General features: G+C 37.7%; 5 protein-coding genes across 5 annotated transcripts; 2 read left to right on the plus strand and 3 right to left on the minus strand.

Moving 5' to 3' along the window:
* Positions 1-1,710: 1,710 nt before the first annotated feature.
* Positions 1,711-2,468, minus strand: LOC121760272 (17.8 kDa class I heat shock protein-like). The gene has a single exon (XM_042155920.1). The coding sequence runs from the start codon at positions 2,322-2,324 to the stop codon at positions 1,854-1,856; it is 471 nt and encodes a 156-aa protein (XP_042011854.1). The 5' UTR covers positions 2,325-2,468; the 3' UTR covers positions 1,711-1,853.
* A 2,948-nt stretch (positions 2,469-5,416) lies between these two features.
* LOC121761368 (18.2 kDa class I heat shock protein-like) lies at positions 5,417-6,188 on the minus strand. The gene has a single exon (XM_042157027.1). The coding sequence runs from the start codon at positions 6,084-6,086 to the stop codon at positions 5,616-5,618; it is 471 nt and encodes a 156-aa protein (XP_042012961.1). The 5' UTR covers positions 6,087-6,188; the 3' UTR covers positions 5,417-5,615.
* Positions 6,189-7,189: 1,001 nt separating this feature from the next.
* Positions 7,190-8,007, plus strand: LOC121761486 (18.2 kDa class I heat shock protein-like). Its single transcript, XM_042157130.1, has one exon. The coding sequence runs from the start codon at positions 7,234-7,236 to the stop codon at positions 7,699-7,701; it is 468 nt and encodes a 155-aa protein (XP_042013064.1). The 5' UTR covers positions 7,190-7,233; the 3' UTR covers positions 7,702-8,007.
* Positions 8,008-16,830: 8,823 nt separating this feature from the next.
* On the minus strand, positions 16,831-17,587 carry LOC121761466 (17.3 kDa class I heat shock protein-like). Its single transcript, XM_042157111.1, has one exon. It carries the CDS (start codon positions 17,483-17,485, stop codon positions 17,036-17,038), a length of 450 nt encoding a protein of 149 aa, XP_042013045.1. The 5' UTR covers positions 17,486-17,587; the 3' UTR covers positions 16,831-17,035.
* A 2,489-nt stretch (positions 17,588-20,076) lies between these two features.
* Positions 20,077-21,146, plus strand: LOC121760901 (receptor-like protein EIX2). Its single transcript, XM_042156494.1, has 2 exons — positions 20,077-20,266; positions 20,317-21,146. The coding sequence occupies exons 1-2, from the start codon at positions 20,077-20,079 to the stop codon at positions 21,144-21,146; spliced, it is 1,020 nt and encodes a 339-aa protein (XP_042012428.1).
* Positions 21,147-21,638: the final 492 nt, after the last annotated feature.

Raw genomic sequence — 21,638 nt, forward strand, 5'->3', positions numbered from 1 at the left:
CATATTGTCGATAATCCAGGAGAAGACTATCAAGTCTATCTCCTCCCAATCGGTATACCCTTTCTCCCCCGGCTGTGGTGGAGGTGGGACATCAGATATATGGCGGTAGACTCCTCGGTCGCCTATGGATACCTTCATTAAACGCGCCCATAATGCATAGTTTGAGCCGTTTAGTTTGAAGGCTACGGTAACACTCTTGCTCGATCTTAATTTCTCGGCCACTGGTTCGACCGTCTCTGGTTTGTCTTCTGACATTTTGGCTGGTTATTGTTCTCGCCTTCTTGGTCGAGAAAGGTATAGGTTTGGGCTATGATGATAATTTCCTGAGCCCCTGCTCGGAGTCGGATGCCATGTAGAAATTGAGTATTAGGGATAATTCTTGTATATTTACACTAACATTGGTACACTGTTAATATAGGCCTAATGAGAGCTATACAAGGTAAGCTTAATTATGGTAGAACCGTGTATAATATCCCTAATTGGTGTGATTGATTTCCCCTAATCTTCTCCCTTGATTCTATGTAATCTTTGCTTCAATTGTGCAGGATATTTTGGGGATCTTCCTTCCAACACCATCAGATAAACTTGATTCCACCATACTCAAAACAGAATGAGGATAGTAAAATCTGTTGTCGGAAAGAGATATTGTTGCATATGCGTCGGAATGTAGCTTCGTAGGTTTCAAAGCCACCTGAATCATACCGACATGAATAAGCCCATCCCCGGTACAAATTTGATGTGCTCTTTTACGACACTTGGTGATGAGGGGAAAGGCTGCGCTCCCTTCATGTAATAAAACTTCTTTCTCAACGGTTTTGACTCTACAATCAGGGAAGAAGCAGCCACTACTGCTTCGCTCAAAAATATCTGAGGCTGAAGAAGGAGGAAGTTTCCAATCTTGAAGAGATTTTTCGAGATTTCGAGACAACATTTTTTACAAAAATTGGCTATGATTTATGCTACCTGAGCATCAATCTAACAGCATTTGAGACCTAAGTAAGTGAGCTAGAGAGAGTTGGAAAATGAAATGATTTGCTTATATGGAGCAGATACTATCTAGAGGTACTTAAATTAGGCCATTTTAAATTTCATGATCAATAATTGTGTCGAAACAATACATACACTTGTTAATTGAATATGTTGAATTTGAAGCAAATAATTGGAGAGCGCACTAAAACTAAAGAAAATGAAAAAAAGGTGCTACTAAGCTAGTGAGACTTTTTACAAAAGCGAAGTCTTGGTCATTCTATAAACTATAAATTTTCCATCATTAGCATGACAAGGAAAATCGTACTATCTAGGAAATTTCTACACAACATACATGAAGGAATAGAAGTACAGAACCAAATCAAAGAAAAAGACAAAAAAATAGAGGAAAATATACTCTTATTGTATATAATTAACCTAACTTAAATAGAATGAATGCATTATCCACGTATGTACCGTGTGCTACATAATATTAGAGTGAATCATATTGTCAAGTATTATTTTTATATTCAATAATCTCACTTTTTAGTGTAGAAAAAATTAAACATATTTTAAAATTTTCGAAATTAGACTACTTTTTCCCATGGCTGATGATATTATCAATGAAGCCAAAAGATACTCGGTATTGATCTCGTATAGCCCATAGTTACTGAAAATCACCATTTTTTTGATAAAATAAGAAATGACCGTAATTCATATACATGTTAGGAAAAGGGCAAAAGGTTACAAAAATAAAAAGGTGGTGGATGTATTAAAATTTCATCAATATCACTCTTTGATCATAAGAAATTACATTACACAACTTCATTATTTCGTGGATGGATTATGGATACAGAGAAGCAAGAAAACCAACAGTTGATATGTGATTAACCAGAGATGTCAATAGCCTTCACTTCATGCTTCTTCACTTCCTCTTTCGGAAGAGTAACCGTGAGCACCCCATTCTCCATGGCCGCCTTCACCTGCTCAAGCTTGGCATTCTCCGGCAGCCTGAAGCGGCGGCAGAACTTGCCGCTGCTCCTCTCAATGCGGTGCCACTTGTCATTCTTCTCCTCCTGCTCCTTGCTTCTCTCTCCACTGATTTGCAGAATGCCACCATCTTCAACCTCAACCTTCACTTCTTCCTTCTTCAATCCGGGAACATCAACCTTGAATAGATGGGCCTCCGGCGTCTCCTTCCAGTCGATTCGGGCATTGGCTACCGCCGTGGTTTCACGCGCCGAGGAGGGGAGGTTGGTGGAGAGAGGAAAGTCCTGAAAGGGATCCCATACATCCAGGGAGAATGGATCGAAGACGTTGCTGCTGCGGCGCCCGAAGAAGCTCGGAATCAGAGACATTTTTGCTTCTAATCACAGAATTTATGTATGCAATTGATTGATTGATGTGAGGCTTGAGATTTGTGATGATGAATCGGGATGAAGGAGGAGGAGAATTTATAATAATCAGAGGAGAAATCGAGCCGTTTCGTGCGGATTCTGGAATGCTCTGTTTTGGGATAGAAATGGAGGGGGAGGTTCTAGATTCTGCTGCCACTTTCTACACGTCTCTGGTTTCTCTACTATTAGGAATAGAATTATAAATTTGGGCCCATTTCAAAACAGCCCAAACTGGAGGGTAATTCTCTTAGTTCTGGCATATATTTGTTGGTTAAATTTTAGAGGAACATCTTTTTTACTTTCCGAACTTTGTCAAAATATCATTTTAAGTTCGTGAACTTTGAAAATATCATTTAAAGTCCGCCAACTACGAGTTAATATCAGTCGAATTTTTTTTTACTATTTTCAAATTTTTTCAGATGAATACCTGATATATTTTTAATAAACTTATCGCATACTCATATTTTTAATAAATATCTTTACTATATATTTTTGACGAATTTTCTAAATATAATTTGACTTTCAATATTATCAATTAATTTTGAGACATGCTAGAATAGTTCCTTCTTCAACATTTTATAATTAAAGAATTTTAATATTTTTAAGATATATATATTTGTAAAAATTAATATCACAGTCAATAACGATACTTGAATATTGAGATATTATTTAAAAATTAAATAATACTCCCTCCGTCCCTGAAGTTTTGTCACGTTTTCCATTTCCGTCTGTCCCACAAAATTTGTCACGTTTCACTTTTTACCATTTTTATTAATAGACTCAACATTCCAGTAACTTATTATCACTCACATTTCATTATAAAACTAATACTTTGAAAGTAGGACCCACATCCTAACAACTTTTCAACCCACTTTTCATTACATTTCTTAAAACTCGTGTCCGATCAAACTGTGACAAAATTTGGGGGACGGGGGGAGTATCACTTAATATATCCATCTTAAGTTTAAACATTAAATAATATCAATATATAAAATTTAATGAAAACATTAGTTAAGCCCAACTTAGTCTGTCTTGAGTAATGAAAAGTATTCAATTCAAATTTAGCTTTTTAAAGTAAAATTTACAAGTGAATTCGGTTACGTGCGAGTTGAATTCAAGATAAAATTCAATAGCCAATTTTGGTTTTACGTGCGAGTTGAATTCAAGATAAAATTCAATAGCCAATTTTGGTTTTAAAGTAACACATAAACTAATGAGCAAGTTAAACGCGAGATAAACGAAAAGGGAAAAATTAACCTTTTAAATACTCTCACCGTCATCCATTTGATCCTGCTGGATTTTAATAAATGGAATATATAAGAGAAAATAAATTGTGAATGTTGGTTGGTTGTTTATATATTAATTCAATAATAGTATGAGTAGAGTGATTTGTACAACATGAAGAGTAGAGTGATTTGTACAACATGAAGAGTTGAGAACCATGCCTGAAATAGTACAAATAAAGTAGAATGATTAATAAGGGATATCTCAAAATAAAAATTTGGGATACGATAACTGAGGGAGTATCTTTTCATTTAAATGGAAAGTGTCTGAACATGATATCACTTATTCAAATATTAATTTAATCAAGCAAAGGAATACAAAATTCTTATGTTTGTATAAATGGAAAGTGTCAAACATGAGAGACTTATAATTTCTGAGATAAAGTTTAAGAATGAATGTTTAGTATATTAAAGTGGGTAGGTAATAAAGTAAGATAAAAAAGTAGAGAAAATAAAATTGAAATATTAATAAAGTATAAAGAGAAAGAATGAAGTAGAAAAGAGAAGTGAGTTAATTATTTTTATAGTATATAAAAATGATTTAATTATAAAGAAACTTTTCAAAATAGAAAAGCAACTAAGCTACTCCCTTCGTTCCGCGGTGATGGAAGTATTCCTTGTCTAGAGGTGCTTTTTTCGCCATGAAGATTAAGAATATTGTATTAAGTGCACAGTGAATAAAGTAAAAGAGAATAAAGTACTATGAGAAGAAAATAGAATAAAGTAAGATAGGGGTTCACTTTTTTGCCAAAAATAAAAAGATTCAATTAACATGAAATTTTTCAAAATAGTAAAATGACTCAATTAACATGGAACGAATGGGGTATGTTTTAATGTTTGTAATTTCAATTTTCGAATGAAGAATGAATTTTCCGTGTTATAATTATTCAACGTTTTTTATGTTACGAGTAAAATAGCTTGTAGTTGCGAACAATTTAATTTAATAGTTGAGGCCCGAATGGGATTTAGATGAGGCTTGCAAGGTTGTGGGAGTTGTGGTCTAGCGCAGAAAATTAGGGAAATGATGACGTGGATAGAACTTGGGGCCTGGAACTAGGATAGGGTTGCGGATGCTCTTACTATAAAAGAAAATGATTTCACTACTATAGAACGTACTCCCTCCGTCCCATGCTACTCGCATTTTTCACTTTGACGGCGTAAATTTAAACATTAGTAATTAGTGTAATTAAATTAGAATTTTAAATATAATAAGACAACACTTAATAAGGGACACACTAGACTGTAATATCTTAATTAAAATAGAAATAGTGCAAATAATTTGGAACAGTTTAAAAATGAAATGTGCAAGTAGCATGGGATAAATGAAGTACTAAAATAGCAAAATTACTCCACTATTATGGAACAGAAGGAGTATGAAGAAACAGAAGGAATATTAATCTTTGAGTACTAATCTTGTTTGATCTAAAATGAATCTGCTCTGATCCTGTATGTTCCTAGAATGGATCTTGTTTAGGGTTATGCTTTACTAGTAGATTGTAAGGTCAGATTACTCCTAATTAAGAAAAGTTGTATTGTCACTTGTATTATCACTCGTGGAAGTATTAGTGGAGTGGATTATACTATTTAAGCCAAAAAATATTATCCCACTAGTGTTTTAAGACTGTCCTAAAAGATAAAATAATTTCATCTTACTCCACTTCATATCTGATATGTACCAATGAGTTTGATGCAACTTTCAGAAATTGGGCAAACAAACTTTTTATGTTGCTAAATTAAGAATGCGATTTGTTTAAAAGAAGACTTTTAAACTTATAGTAATATGTACTGTATTAGATGTTGTTGAGGATAAAAAGTTCAAATATTACATCAGAACACTCTGTTTATTTAACAATATTATACAACTCTCTGAGGATAGTTTACGTTGAAATTAAAAAGAAGACACACAAACAACAAACATCAATCTTCACAAACTGAAAATCAACGAAAACTCAGGCACCAAATTTTCCACTTAACCAGAGATATCAATAGCCTTCACTTCAGGCTTCTTGACTTCCTCCTTTGGCACTGTCACCGTGAGCACCCCATTCTCCATCGCCGCCTTCACCTGCTCCAGCTTGGCATTCTCCGGCAGCCTAAAGCGGCGGCAGAACTTGCCGCTGCTCCTCTCGATGCGGTGCCACTTGTCATTCTTCTCCTCCTGCTCTTTGCTCCTCTCTCCACTAATTTGCAGAATGCCACCATCTTCAACCTCAACCTTAACTTCTTCCTTCTTCAATCCGGGAACATCGACCTTGAATAGATGGGCCTCCGGCGTCTCCTTCCAATCGATGCGGGCGCTGGCCACCGCCGTGGTTTCACGGGCGGAGGAGGGGAAGTTGTTGGAGAGAGGAAAGTCCTGAAAGGGATCCCACACATCAAGAGAAAATGGGTCGAAGACGTTGCTGCTGCGGCGCCCGAAGAAGCTCGGAATCAGAGACATTTTTGAATTTATGTGTGCAAATGTTTGATTGATGAGGAAATTTGTATAACTCGGATTGTTTGAGAGGGAATTGGGTGAAGGAGGAGGATAATTTATAGCGCGAGGAGAGAATTCTGGTGATTCTCGAAGAGTCGAGGTTGGTATAGAAATATGGAACTCATGATTTAGCTAGTCGTTTCCAGATGCATCTATTTATTCTAATACGAGTAATAATTTACTTAAATATTTCTTAGTCGATACACATTAACTATTTTAAGCATTCAGCAATATTCGGGACTTTTAGAATTTTTTTAAAAGCTGCTCAATATTGCAAACTTTTCGGTTCACTCGGATTCGGATTTAACTATAAAAATAGTCAATTTAAGATATTTTGGATCGATTGAATTTATATTCTCTTAAAATTCTCCTTTTGTGTTTATGATAATCAGTTTGCAAAGCAAATCAATTGTTATTGTCAAAAACTATGGAAGCAACTATCGTAGTTGAATATGAGAAATTTGGCATCTGAGCCACTAGATCATGATCATTCCCGAGGAAAAATGTATAAAAGAATCATGACTTGAAACATATGTAAAATGATTACTTCTTCATTGTTCCATATTTTAAGAGTTCCAATTAAGGCTAATACAAATTATAAGAAATGTATGAAAAATATAATGTTGATATAATATAATAAGAGTCATATTTTATATATTAATTTTATAATAAAATATAATTAGAAAGAAGTTGGTGAAATTTGAGATGATTGTTTATAAAAAAAAATTGGGACTCTAATATGGGATGAAATAAAATTAACAATCAGACCCTAATGTCAGACGATTGGAATATTATATATTACTCCAACAATTTACATCGTTAAATATGTGAATAAATTAAAAGATGGGCTCATCAAACGGGCCTTACTCTTCATGGTCTAAAAATAAATATGCTGATACGAAAGCCAATTTTGTGATAACTATGAACCGAACATCCGAGAATTGTCCAGAATCTCCCGATCTAAACTGATAAAATTTGCAATTCGCAGATATTACTAGAATTATCTAGAATGATCACTAGCTGCTATAAATGACATGTTCACTTGACGATAGATTATCATCAAATTCCGACAACTTCTTCAATAATCAAATCCAACTATCAATTCTTCAAAATGTCTCTGATCCCAAGCTTCTTTGGCAACCGCAGCAACGTGTTCGACCCTTTCTCCCTGGATGTGTGGGATCCCTTCGTAGGCTTTCCTCTCTCCACCAACTTTCCCTCCTCCGCCCGTGAAACCAGCGCGGTGGCCAACGCTCGCATCGACTGGAAAGAGACGCCGGAGGCACATCTCTTCAAGGTTGATGTTCCCGGATTGAAGAAGGAAGAAGTTAAGGTTGAGGTTGAAGATGGTGGAATTCTGCAAATTAGTGGAGAGAGGAGCAAAGAGCAGGAGGAGAAGAATGACAAGTGGCACCGCATCGAGAGGAGCAGCGGCAAGTTCTGCCGCCGCTTTAGGCTGCCGGAGAATGCCAAGCTGGAGCAGGTGAAGGCGGCGATGGAGAATGGGGTGCTCACGGTGACTGTGCCCAAGGAGGAAGTGAAGAAACCTGAAGTTAAGGCTATTGATATCTCTGGTTAAGTGAATAATCATCTCAACAGAATTTCTAATTTCATGTATTTGATGTTAATAGAGTAAAACGACGATGTAATAAATTGTGTAATGTGTGTGTGAGATGTTAATAAGAAACTTTTTTTTTAAAAAAATCTTGCTTTTACTCGAAATATATAGTAAAAATTATTACGACTATTTACTTATTTAAAGTTGAGGGTCTAGTCAATTTTGAAGTTTATGTTTAATAAATTAATGGCATTAGTCGGCATCTACTGACTACCTATATCATCATCAATTTAATATTTTCCACCCTAGATAATTCATGACATATAGGCCACCAGAATTTACTTTATATGAAAATTGCAAAAAATTGAAATATCAGATTGAGACACGTATGTGCCATGTGTACAGTTCTAAGATACATAGGCTACTGGACTTTCTATCGTGTCATAATTGCAAAAATTGAATTTTTTTTATCGCGGGACAATTAAAAAATATCATGACAAGTAGCTAATACCAAATTTATGAAACTAAATAGAATTTTGAGATTTCTTGGAAATTTGTCAACCAATAGGAAATTCATTGACTGTTACCAAATTTGCAGAATTCGTTTTAGAAGAAAAAGACGATATCAAACGACGTGGTTTGAGATTTTTTAATTTTGATTTATAAAATTAAATATTATTAAAATGAAATAACTATATGTACATCTCGTTTATTCACTTCTATTAATTTCGCTCCTTCTAAAATGTATACTAGATTCTCATGTAGCATTGTTAACAAAGCAAATCTTGTTTGATCCATCCAAATTGCAACTTAGGGTGCGATTGATTGGTATGAGAGTATAGTGCAAGAAAACTAGATAGAGATAGTATTTTCGGACCGAAAATAAGATAGTGTCAAGATAGTCTTTTTAAAATGTTGTTTGATACACAAATTAGTTTTGTAGATATAAAATTGTAAGGACAAAATTACCCTTTTATATTCAATTTCTTTTATACATCTTAAATATCTATTTTTGTAATTACTTTAATTATATAATTGATTATTTAAATAAATTAAATGACTCACGATTGATTGATAAATATTATTATTAATTACAGCAAAATTGATTTGATTATTCTTAAGGCACATAATTAAAGCTTACTTATATACATCTTAATATATTTAATAAAATATTACTACAAAAATTGCATAAAATTAAATGACTCACGATATTTAGTAGGAGTATTAAATATCTAATGAAATGAATCTCAATTCCCAAGTTCCAACAGTATACTGTATACCCAAAATCCATTATGCAATTTGTCTCATTTCCCACTCCTAACTCTCCCTCCCTCCCTCCCTCCCTCTTGCCCCATTTTCTCGTTCAGCCCATTCTCCACCGCTTCGACTCCTCTTTATGAAAATGGTCGACGGCACCGGCTAAGCCCCTGCTGGAGGGGCTTGGCCTTAGCTGGTTCCGCCACTGGATGGAAGCACTGTGGTCTTCTTGATAAGGTAGAGAGAGGGTGAGAGGAAGAGGGAATTACAGAAGAGAGAAAGTGGAAGTGAGAGTGGGTGAGAGAAGAATGTTGCAGAGAGAGAAAGGAGGGTAGTTATGACTATCATGGACAAAAAGCTTATTATCAGAGGTTTTTTGTGAGATAGTGTATTACCAAATTTCTGGATAGTCCACCGGGCCGAGACGGGCTTTTCACTTTTTTCGGACTTAGAGATATAGATATCATACCAACCAAAAACTACATAGAACCTAGATAGCAGGCTATATCTATGGCTATCGTACCAATCAAACACGCCCTTATGAATAACAATATACACTACAATTCGTTTCCATGATCATCCAACATATAGATGATGGATTAAATTGATTAAAACCTTCATAAAACCGTAGACTTCAAGAACTCAATCAATCGATTCAAATTCATATACGAAGAACCTTCATAAGGCCAGCATAGCATCGGGACCCCAATCACTATACCTTCCAGAGTCGAATTCCATCCACTGTGCGTGAAAAACGCCCCAACCGACTCATGCCCTAGAACTAACTCTTGTGGGACCCATTCCACCATCAACCCCCTCAACCTCGTACCTTCTTCAATCTCAACCGGGATCTCGTTTCCATCCCCGATAACCGAATCCGGTCTATCACCCACAAGAATCTATACCCACTATTAACCAAACCATACCAAAACTCCAACAATTCATCTTTTGTCAACATTGTGATACTCCCAAAGCTCACATATATCACAGATTTGGGAGGTTGAGAATCTAACCAGGCAATGCAGGTGTTGTCTTCCTTCCAGAAGCTACTAGAATGATGTGATGATTCGATTCCTTTTGCTTTCAGTTTAATGCTTTCAAATGGGAGTGTAAGGGGCCGATGGAGTAGAGATTGGGAATGTGTGCGGATTTGATCGAGGATTGGACCTTCTAAATCTTCGAATGTGTTGAGTATGAGAGCGGTGGCTTGAGCTGTTCTTTTGGTCTCTGTTTTGATGGATTGGAAGCCGGGATCGTTGACGTCTTCGACTCTGCAGAAGGCTGGGATGTCACGTCGCCGGAGGAGGTTCTCCATTCCCGGGACGCTGGTGACCAATAAGTCCATCTCTTTCCTTTTCCAGTGTGTCAGTTTGTCTTCATTTTTATCTGAATTAGATTCATCAATAGTTTGGATGTGAGTTTGGAAAATACTATGTTATGAAGTTTAGGTTATCAATAGATTGTGTTTAATGAGAAACGGTATATTAACTATGATATATATAGAAGCATTCTTTTTCCTTGATTAAGTGTTTTTTCCTAGTGTTTAACTCTGAGATCTAGTTTTTGTGAACTTTGTACTATTGAGTTTATTAGACTAAAAAAGGGTTGTTTAGACCTATCTTTGAGCAAAATTAGTTGATTTATTGCTAAAGGTGTTTAGTGTGCATGAGTGATTTATTTTGTAGTTTCCTTTATCCCACGCGGAACATATTTTTACGATAAAACACTGTGTTGAGTAAGTAAAATATATAAAGAGAAAATAAGATAAATTGAATTAATACTCTTTTATTAGTATAAGGGAAATTTTGAGGGGGGTATGCTCCTCCTAATGAAGTGAAGTACGTTGCAATATTGAAATTCAAATTGAATTTTGAATCTCTGATAGTGTTTAATGAGAAATAATAGTAGTACTACTAATGTCTAATCATTATAGTATATAGGTATTCTTTTTCTCTAATCTTTTTGCTCGTAATTTAATTAGAGTGTAATTCTAGTTTTTGCTAACTTCTTTATACTACTACCGAATTTATTTGGCTGTGATGTTGTCGTTTTATGTTGATGATTTCAAATTCACACCTAACTTAGAGGTGATTAATGGATCTTTAGCTAAAGGTTTAGTTTTTTTTTAGAGTAAGGTATTTTGTGGTTCTTTGAATAATTAGTAAGTACTACTATTTTTTTCCATTTGATTATTTGATGACATTATATTTTGGAGCTTTACTTTTTTTTTAAAAGATAAATGTAGCTTACAATTATCGCCGCTTCCATAAAATATGCAAACAAAACATATTAAACAAAATAGAAATGAATAAATACGTAAGAATATACTCCCTCCGTCCACTATTAGTAGTCGCATTTATGGGCGATAAATCGCGCGATACAAGCGGCCTTGAAGCAGCAGCAGCAGCCGGTGGTACCTCGACCCATCCATCGTGGAACTATAGTACCCCGGGACCACATCGCTGCACACCGTCAGTTGTATGAGGACAACTTCAGTCCGGAGCCGTGGTTTGGGGAGAACATGTTCCGGCAATATTTTAGGATACATCGTCCGCTATTTCTGCGTATCGTGGGCACTTTAGAGCGTCGATACGAGTATTTTAAGATGAGAGGGGATGCGGTTGGTAAACCCGGTCACACGCCTATACAGAATGCACTACCCTAATCAGGCAGCTGGCATACAGAGGTGCATCCGACATGTTCGATGGGTACCTCCACATCGGCGAGACGACTGCCCGCGAATGTCTGAAGTATTTTTGTGAGGTCGTTAGGGAGATATTCGGGGATAGGTATCTTCGGAAGCCTACCCCCGAAGATTGCCAGGCTCTGATGGATATGCACATGAGTCAGCACGGGTTTTCAGGAATGTTGGGCAGCATAGATTGTATGCATTGGAGGTGGAAGAATTGCCTCGCCGCCTGGAAATGGGTGTTCTCTACCGGCTTCAAGGGCAAGAATCCCACAATGATCCTTGAAGCGGTAGCTGACTACCGGCTGTGGATTTGGCATGCGTATTTTGGAGTAGCCGGGTCGAACAACGACATCAACGTCCTCCAGTCGTCGCCCCTTTTCAACGACCAGTGCATGGGCGTTGGTCCGGCCGTCAGTTTCGTCACCAACGACAACCAGCACAATATGGGCTATTATTTGGCGGATGGGATATACCTTATGTTGCATATCTTTGTGAAGACGATCAGATGGGCAACAGACGAAAAGAAGATATATTTTGCGGGTCGTCAGGAGGCAGCGAGCAAGGATGTGGAGCTGGCATTTGGTGTGCTCCAGGCTTGATGGGCGGCAGTGAAGGGTGCATCACGGCTGTGGTATATTGACAGCATCGCTGATATCATTTACGCATGTATTATCATACACAACATGATTGTCAAAGATGAAGGTCCAACACTTACTGATTGGGTCAATGATGATGTTGATGCTGCCGGTCCAAGCCACGGCGTGGCCACCGCCAATGTACGTATGGGGATACCCCATGAAGAGGCTGATCGAGTCCGTGTATTTGCCGACATACGCCAACGACAAGCCCATATTTAGACCTTTTTTTTTGTTGAAATGTACTTTTTTATTTTTTTATTTAATGAAATTATCATTGCACTTTCTCCGTCCGTATTCGTGTCGAAATTTTAATTCCGTAAATTGTTTAATTTGGTGAATTGGTGAATTTTTATTATTGTGGATGTCGGTCGGGAGGTCCTTGGGGATGTCCGTCATTGTGCAGTGGGATGTCCTTATGACGTGGCATGAGGTATTTTTGGGAAGTCCGTCGGGATATCCACCGGGACATCCGTCCCACTGTGGATACTATTAGGCAAGCAGTGTTTAATGGAGTAGTATACTTGATTAAATTAAGTGATACTAATGGAGTTGGGAATATACTTGTAGATCTCAATTAATGGCTCTTTTTTTCTTGGTTGATATATGTCAATAGTTTTGGACTTTTGTGTGAGGGAATCTCGTACACTTATATGCTTTTGCAATCTAATTCATGAAATAATGTCTTATTTCTTAGTTTTGGGATGTCCGGCTATTTAAAATTATTTAGAGTTTATTTGGTACATGAAATTGGAATTATAATTCTCTGAAATTGAATTAAAATCAGATTCTATGTTTGGTAAATTGAATTTGAAGAATTTGTGTATACACATATAATATATACAGTAATACACATTTATGCTTGTGTGCTGTGTAAGTATATTGTGTATATTATGTGTGCAGAGTGGGTATTTTATATATAGTGTTAGTGTGTGTATGCACGCGATGGATATATGTGGAATTCCAATTATCTAATTGACATATAAACTTTAAATCGTTACCCAAACATTGGATTTAAATTATACTCTCATTCCAATTCCACACCCTCAAATTCCATATTCCCAAACGGAGAATTTTTTTCATTTTTGTTCGATATAAGGTGTAGTTGGATTAAGTTGAGTCCAACAAGTACGTGGTACCACTATTTAAAAAGAAAATGACCAATCAAAATTCTCACTTGAAAATGAGATTTTCAAAAAGTTGAACTGTCCAAATTACTAAAATACAGACACATGTAAATGAGAGAGAGTACATTTTCAAATTTAACCGTAAGTTCATTGTAAATTAACAAAATCGAAAATGATAAAATAATAAAAACAAACGTTAGGTAGGAGTACTACATTAGTGTTTAGGGTTTAGAGTGCTACAACTACATTAGAGCATCCACAACGGGGTGGGAGTGAAGGCCGCCGCCCGTGCCAGCGGCGAGGACGAGGACCGCCGCCGCTGCTCTCGCGCCGTGCCAGCGAGCAGGCGACGTGGCGGCTTTTGATTGGGCAACGGCATAGCCGTTGCCTTTGAATTATTATTTTTTTTAAAAAAAATCATTTTTAAATTATATAAAATGATTAAAAAAAATATTCCAAATCCCAAAAATATGGCCGTTTTTTCCCCATTTTTTCTGACTTTTTTTTAGTTTTTTTTTATTCCCCCCCCCCAAAATCATCTATAAATACACACATTCATCATCCATTTATCACATCAATTCATCTCCCATTCATCTCTCATTCTTAAAATTCTCATACAAACTATCAACACATTCATCCCTCATTCAAAACCTCAAATGGATTTTACCCATATTATGGCGGAAGCGGAACGCGAAGAACAAGAATACTACGAACAACATCGTGCCGCTTACGAAGGATATGTCGCGGCGAATACCCCCGCTCCTCCTCCTCAACGAACCAGATCAAATCGGCGCTACATCCATCGTGACCGGGAGGGAGCCCACGAAAGGCTCGTTGCCGACTACTTTGCCGACCAGCCGCGGTTTCCGACAGATTACTTCAGGCGCCGTTTTCGCATGTCAAAGCGCTTGTTCATGCGAATTGTCAACACATTGTCCGCACGTGTTGAATTCTTCCAAACAGGTCAAGATGCAGCCGGCCGGCAAAGTATCACGCTGTTGCAGAAGTGTACGTGTGTCATCCGACAACTCGCTACTGGGCAAACGACCGACATCTTGACGAGTATTTGCATATCGGTGAGTCCACTGGAATCCTTTGTCTAAAGAATTTTTGCGAGGGCGTTCGTTCAGCTTTCGGGGATGAATTCCTTCGGGCACCCAGCACCGATGATTGCCAACGGTTGCTGCGTCTTCACGATCAGTCCATGGCTTCCCCGGAATGCTTGGCAGCATTGACTGCATGCATTGGAGATGGAAGAATTGCCCGAATGCTTGGAGGGGGCAACACTTAAGCGGTCACAAAGGCGGCGGCCCAACACTTATCCTTGAGGCGGTCGCCGACTACCGCCTATGGATTTGGCATGCATATTTCGGCGTTGCCGGAGCCAACAACGACTTGAACGTGCTCTATTCTTCACCACTCTTCAATGATGTGATGAATGGTGTAGCATCGTCGATCGACTTCACCATCAACGGAAATACATACCACATGGGTTACTATCTCGCCGATGGTATCTACCCAAGGTGGTCGACGTTCGTGAAGACGCTCCACAACCCGCACGACCCGAGGCGGGTTCTTTTTGAGCAGCGTCAAGAGTCCGCGCGGAAAGACGTTGAATGAGCCTTCGGGGTCCTTCAAGCCCGATTTAACATTGTGAAGGCCCCGGCTCGGCTGTGGTACGTGAATAATATCGCCGACATCATGTTCACGTGTATTATCTTACACAACATGATTATAGCCGACGAAGGGCCAAGGGCGGCTAGCTTCTACGACGAGGATGAAGCCGGAAGCTCAACAGCGAGGTCTCCCCCACGACGAGGTGAGCATACGACGGTTGGCCAGAGGATCGAGACAAGGCACACAATGCGCGATACCCGAACCCACATTCAGCTACAAGAAGACCTAATCAAACACATGTGGGCGAAATTCGGCAACGAGTAGTGGTTTTTTTAATTTTTAGTATTTTAATTATGTAATTTTTAATTTTTAGAATTTTAATTATGTCGTTTTTTATTTTATTTGTCATTTGTAATATTATTTATGTTTTTTTAATGAATTTTAGTATTATGGAAATATTTATGTTTAATTGAATATTAAATTAATTATGTTTGTCCTTGCGGAAGAGCACAATTGTGGGTGTTGTGCTCTTGCCAGAGAGCATGCATGAATAGTACTGCCCGGGCCCATAACCGTGCCGCTGGCAAGAGCACGGTTGTGGATGCTCTTAGTGTTTTCCTTTCTGAAGGAACTGGCAAGTGATGTGATCAAATTGGAACAGAATCACACACGTGACACTCAGTAGATGCATAACATATTGCTATACGCCTATACCATTTTGTCGTTATTGCATTTAATATATGGCTTAAAATATATACTCTATTTGTTCTATAAAAATATGTGCAATTTCTATTTTAGTGCATCCTCTAAAAATATGTGTATTCAATTTTTGAAAAATTATATCAATTTAATAATATAAGTCTCACTATCCACTAACACTACTTTAACTACTATTCTCCTCATCTCTCTTACGTTACCATACCATTCACATTCTTTCTCTTACGTTACTAAATTTATTCATCTCTCTTACTTTACCATACCATTCACATTCTCTCTCTTACGTTACCAAATTTATCTTAATTCTAGTGTCATACTCATTACCCATTACAGCAAAAGGCGATTCTGTCGCCTTAGCGGCCCCCACACTCCGGCCCGACAACATGTGAGGGGGTTCAATCAGGGTACGCAGTAGTCCGTTAAGGGAGAGGTCTTAACCCACTGGCTGCCAGAAGCCTATCTCCCAAAGCCTCACACTTGTGCCTGAGAGATGGAAGCAACTACACATGTGCATGAGAGATGGAAGCAACTACACGACAGCAGTGGGATTCGAACCCAAGCTCATTGCAGCAAGATCTGCCCCTCCGTTGCCAACTGCGCTACGCCTCTGCGGGCGTGCGCTACTCCCCTGCGGACGTCATACTCATTACCCATATTTTTATGAGACGGAAGGAATAGTTTTCTATATAAACTATAGCTTGTTCTTTTTCTACATAAATTTCCCATTAGTTCTTGTCTTATAGTCTAAAAATAGTTTCTCCGAAATTAACGAAAATATGCTAGCCTATGATTAAGATATTCATATAAACTTGGACCATACCGGTATTAATTACTAACCATGCTTTAATATAATCCTTCAAATAATAGTTCTAATAGGGTTGTGGCACATATGTTTTGACCCAACATATTACCCAAAATTCACTGACTCATAATCTAGGAGTACTAGCTTTACTACCAAGTTCTTGCATCTTGTGTTTGTTGTAATGGATCTACTAGATTTACTACTAAGTTCTTGCATCTTGTGTTTGTTGTAATGGATCTATTACCTCATCAAATTACTAGCAAAGAAATTCCCAATAATCAATGAATCTTGTAGATACGATCCTTACAAAAAAAATCATATAAAAATTCTTTCATATCAAATTAAAAACTCCAACCACATAAAACATAGTACGAGTACTCTATTTCATTTCTCTTCTTCATTGCACATTCGACTCAATACATATCCAAACACGATTACAAAATAAAACACACACTCTTTTTTAAATAAAAATTCATACATATGCTTATTCAAATTCCAACCACACTTATCAACCTGAGATATCAATAGACTTAACCTCAGGCTTCTTGACTTCCTGCTTCGGCACAGTCACCGTCAGCACCCCGTTCTCCATACTCGCCTTCACCTGATCAACCTTCGCATTCTCCGGGAGGCGGAAGCGTCGCAGGAACTTCCCAGAGCTCCTCTCCACGCGGTGCCACGTGTCGTTCTTCTCCTCCTTCTCGCGGCTGCGCTCGCCGCTAATCTGGAGGACGTTCCCTTCCTCCACCTCCACCTTCACCTCCTCCTTCTTGAGGCCGGGGACATCGGCCTTGAACACGTGGGCCTCCGGCGTCTCCTTCCAGTCCACCCGAGTCGCCGCGAACTGCGACGTCTCGTGGCCGGAGGAGGCGACGGGCCAGTCGCGGAATGGGTCTAAGAGGTCGAGGGAGAATGGGTCGGAGCTGCGGCGGCCGAAGAAGCTGGGGATGAGCGACATTGTGATTGATGATTTGTGAGAGTGAATTACTATGAAATGATGCTCAAAGTGTTTCTGATGTTGTTGATCGGTGAAGTGGAGGTGCAAGCTATTTATATGTCATGAAATGGTGAATTTATGAATTTTAAATTATTTGCTAGAATAATATAGTGTTAGGGAGAATGTTATGGAGGATTCGAGATTTTAAAAGTTGTTTCTAGAGAAGAACTCGTATGTCACGTATGTTGGCCGTGGCGACGGCCAATCAAGTCTTAACACGTGTTTATTTTTGCCATCCATTTCTTTATTTATAAAAATGACGTGTAATTATTAATTCTTTTTTGTGATTCTTTTTTTATGTATTTAAACTTTATGTTCTCATATTTCATGAAACAGTTATACAGAAACCATTAGTAATTTACAAAAACTCATGAATATTTAAAAATTTGTGATACTTTAAATTTAGTATCTGAAAAAAAATACACTGAAAATCACTTGTGCACTTTCCGTTGTCGTCCGTCCTAAAAAATATATATGCATTCCATTTTTGAAAAGTTATTACTACAATTTAATAATGTAAGTCTTACTATCCACTAATACTACTTTAACTATTATTCTCATTTACTCTCGTACTTCCATATCATTCTCCTTCTCTCTCTTACTTTACCAATTTTGTCTTAATTCTCGTGCCATACCCAATGCCCATATTTTTATGGGACAGAGGGAGTATATTTTTCTCTTTTTTATACTGCTCACTAAACATCTGAATGACTCTAAACGTGAATCTCTACTCACTCAAATTGATTGAGAACATTCGCATTTTTTTTCAGATGAGTTTATGCAATGTTTATTTGTGCTCTCTAGTGATTCTATAATGGTATTATCGATTAGTAACTGAAAAAACTAAATGGAAAGTCTCTACTACATAGGAGTATAAAGCATTTCTAGATTATGCATTCAATCATCAGTAATTGTAGTGATAAATATTGACTAATTTGTTGGGAGTCTACAATCACAAGAATAATTCGTTTTGTGCTCATTGCACATCTACTTAGTTGAATTCTGCATATTAGGGAGACTTTTATAAATTATTTCTCATATCATTGTTTGTATATTCGATGTGGGATACAATGATGAAACTTAACAAAGGACGGAGATGATTCAGTGTTAGTTATCTACGTATAATTAAATTGTATCTTGCTCACAATATGAATCTAGTCTTCATAATAGTTCTTACCATGGTTAATTAAATTATATCTTGACAGAATCACCATATTCAAGAAACAATTTCAGAAACCATGGTTTATGAGCTTCAAGTTAAACTAAATATTTTGGAACACCACCAACTCCATGAAGCAATCTAACCATGAAGCAATCCTTAAAAATCACCAACCACACCCTCTCCTCATGGAACACCACCAACTCCAACTGCTTCTCATGGAACGGCGTCGTTTGCAGCAATCTAACCGGCCACGTTCATCGCCTCCATCTCCGTTCCCAATCCTTACACGGCAAGCTAAATCCCTCCACTCTTCTTGATCTCAAGCACCTCACATATCTTGATCTCAGCCAAAACAGCTTCCAAGGATCAATCCCTTCATCCATAGCTTTACTCAAGAATCTCGAGTATCTCAATCTCTCCAACGCAGGATTCCACGGAAAGATTCCTCCGACGATAGGGAATCTTTCGAACCTACGCACTTTGGTTCTAGAAGTTTCTGGCCAGAAAGTGCATGGGCTCGAATGGCTGTCTGGTTTAGTCCGTTTGAAGCATCTCAACATGAACTTCGTCGACATCGGAAGGGATAACAAGTGGTTGGAAATCATCAACGCTCTTCCTCGTTTGGTTGAGCTGCATCTTCGTGGCTGCAAGCTTCTCTCACCTAGAATTGATCATGTGAATGTCACTTCTCTAACCTTTCTTGATCTCTCTAGGAATGAGAATATGAGATTGCCTCCTTTTCCATTGCAAGGTGAATTTTCAGACAAGGTAGCCTTCTGTTTCTTGATATGAGTCGAAACTATTTCGAAGGCAATATTCCATCTACTAGCAATGCAACCAAATTGCAACACATTGATCTCTCATGGAATAAACTCAGCTCCCCGATTCCGGATTGGATTTACTCATGCCATGGTCTGGAGTTTGTGTATCTAGGAAACAATTTCTTGAACGGTGCGATTTCAAAACACGTAGCGAATCTAACGTCTCTTGACACTTATGATTTGAGATACAATGTGATTTCGGGAGAAATACCAAGAGAGACTGGTAGTCTGTGCATGATGCGAGTATTGGACTTGTCTGGTAACAGACTGGAAGGGAATGTATCTCGTTTATTTGAAAATATGTCCAGCTGCTTCTTAGAAGCAGTCGTGATATTGCGCTTGAGGCAGAATAAACTGTCTGGTCACTTGACGGATCAGTTTGGTGAGTTCAAGAATTGAAGGTTTCTTGATCTCACCAAGAACTCAATATCCGGAGTATTCGTAACAGTTTAGGTAAATTATCGCGCCTAAGGAGATTATGGCTGGGATTCAACAAACAGAGAGGAGAGTTGCCAGTGAGCATAGGGCAGCTTTCGAAGTTGAGAAGTCTTGCATTCGGGCGTAATATGATGGAAGGAGTTGTGAACGAGACTCGCTTCGAAAAACTCACTAAACTGAAGTACTTGTTTGCATCTGGCAACAACTTTACTTTGAAAGTGAGCCCGGATTGGATTCCACCTTTCCCACTTGAGGAGATTGGCCTTGGTTCATGGAATCTTGGGACAGTTTCTGAGATACCCTCATGGATTCAACTACATTGTAAGAATGTTTTAGTTCTTGATTATCTGATACTGGGCATTCTGGTGAAGTTCCAAGATGGGTTTGGGATGTGATTTCACTCAACCTTTCTCACAACCATTTTCATGGAGAAATCCCGGATTTTAAACCATGGGGAAATCGCCTTGTTTTTCCTTATTATCGTCATGTTTATTTGAGTTCCAATCGATTTAGTGGCTCGTTGCCTCAGGTATCATATGATACATTGGAGTTGGATCTTTCCAACGATTCTTTCTCAGGCAGTTTGTCACACTTTCTATGTGATGCCACAAGTGATAGTACTAATATAATGAAGATTCTCCATTTGGTAAACAATTTGGTAAGTGGGGAGATTCCAAATTGTTGGATGAAATGGTCTTCTTTGGAATACATCAATCTAGGTAACAACTTGTTGTTTGGAAGAATCCCTGGCTCTATAGGGTCTTTGTCTAGTTTGTTATCATTGAATCTTGATGGAAACAATTTCTCTGGACAAGTACCTTTGTCAATACAAAATTGCACCAAACTAATGAAGTTTGATCTTGGTGGCAATAACCTTGTTGGGAAAATGCCAACATGGATTGGAACAAGCTTCTCCAATTTGATGATTCTTGTCTTGAGCTCCAATAAATTTAGTGGTGACATTCCTTCAAGTATATGTCACTTAAACACTCTCCAAATATTGGATATTTCAAGTAATGATTTATCTGGGGCGATACCTCCTTGTGTTCATAATCTCACTGCAATGGCTACAAGAAGAGGTTTTGGTGGTGGAAACATACAATATTCTCAAGTGTTTGATGCATTTATAGAGAGTGTGTTAATTGATGCAAAAGGATTAGTGCTTCAATATGATACCATTCTTGTATTGGTGACACTGTAGAAGTGTAGATATATAGCATTCGTTTTTCTCAATTGAGTAATAAATATAGATCACATGATTATGAATTAATCACCAATAAATATTCTAACAAGCGAAACGGACACGTGCCCATGTAGTAACAGTCGATATATCTAGATTCACCCTATCTGGAATTGGAATATGGGATAAACTTCTGGAATCCTAAATTTTGTTTCAAATGAATAATCAAATTGCGGAAATTCCCCTTATTACATAGTATTATCATGCCACGTGTCATTAACACCTATATTCTATTGCGAAAAGTTAAAACAGTATGTTGTCGACATTCAGCATATTGGATATGCGTACGCCTACACATTAGCATTACACATTTCCAAATTATGCATTATCGTCAGTAGTAATAGTAATAAATTTAATAAATTTAATAAATTATTGCATTAAAATCATCCTACTTTTATCGAATTATTTTCAGCATTTGAGCCCAATTAAAAGGGCCTACTTTAGAACAATGCG

This window comes from Salvia splendens, chromosome 13, assembly GCF_004379255.2.
Source record: "Salvia splendens isolate huo1 chromosome 13, SspV2, whole genome shotgun sequence".
NCBI classification, from domain to species: Eukaryota; Viridiplantae; Streptophyta; class Magnoliopsida; order Lamiales; family Lamiaceae; genus Salvia; species Salvia splendens.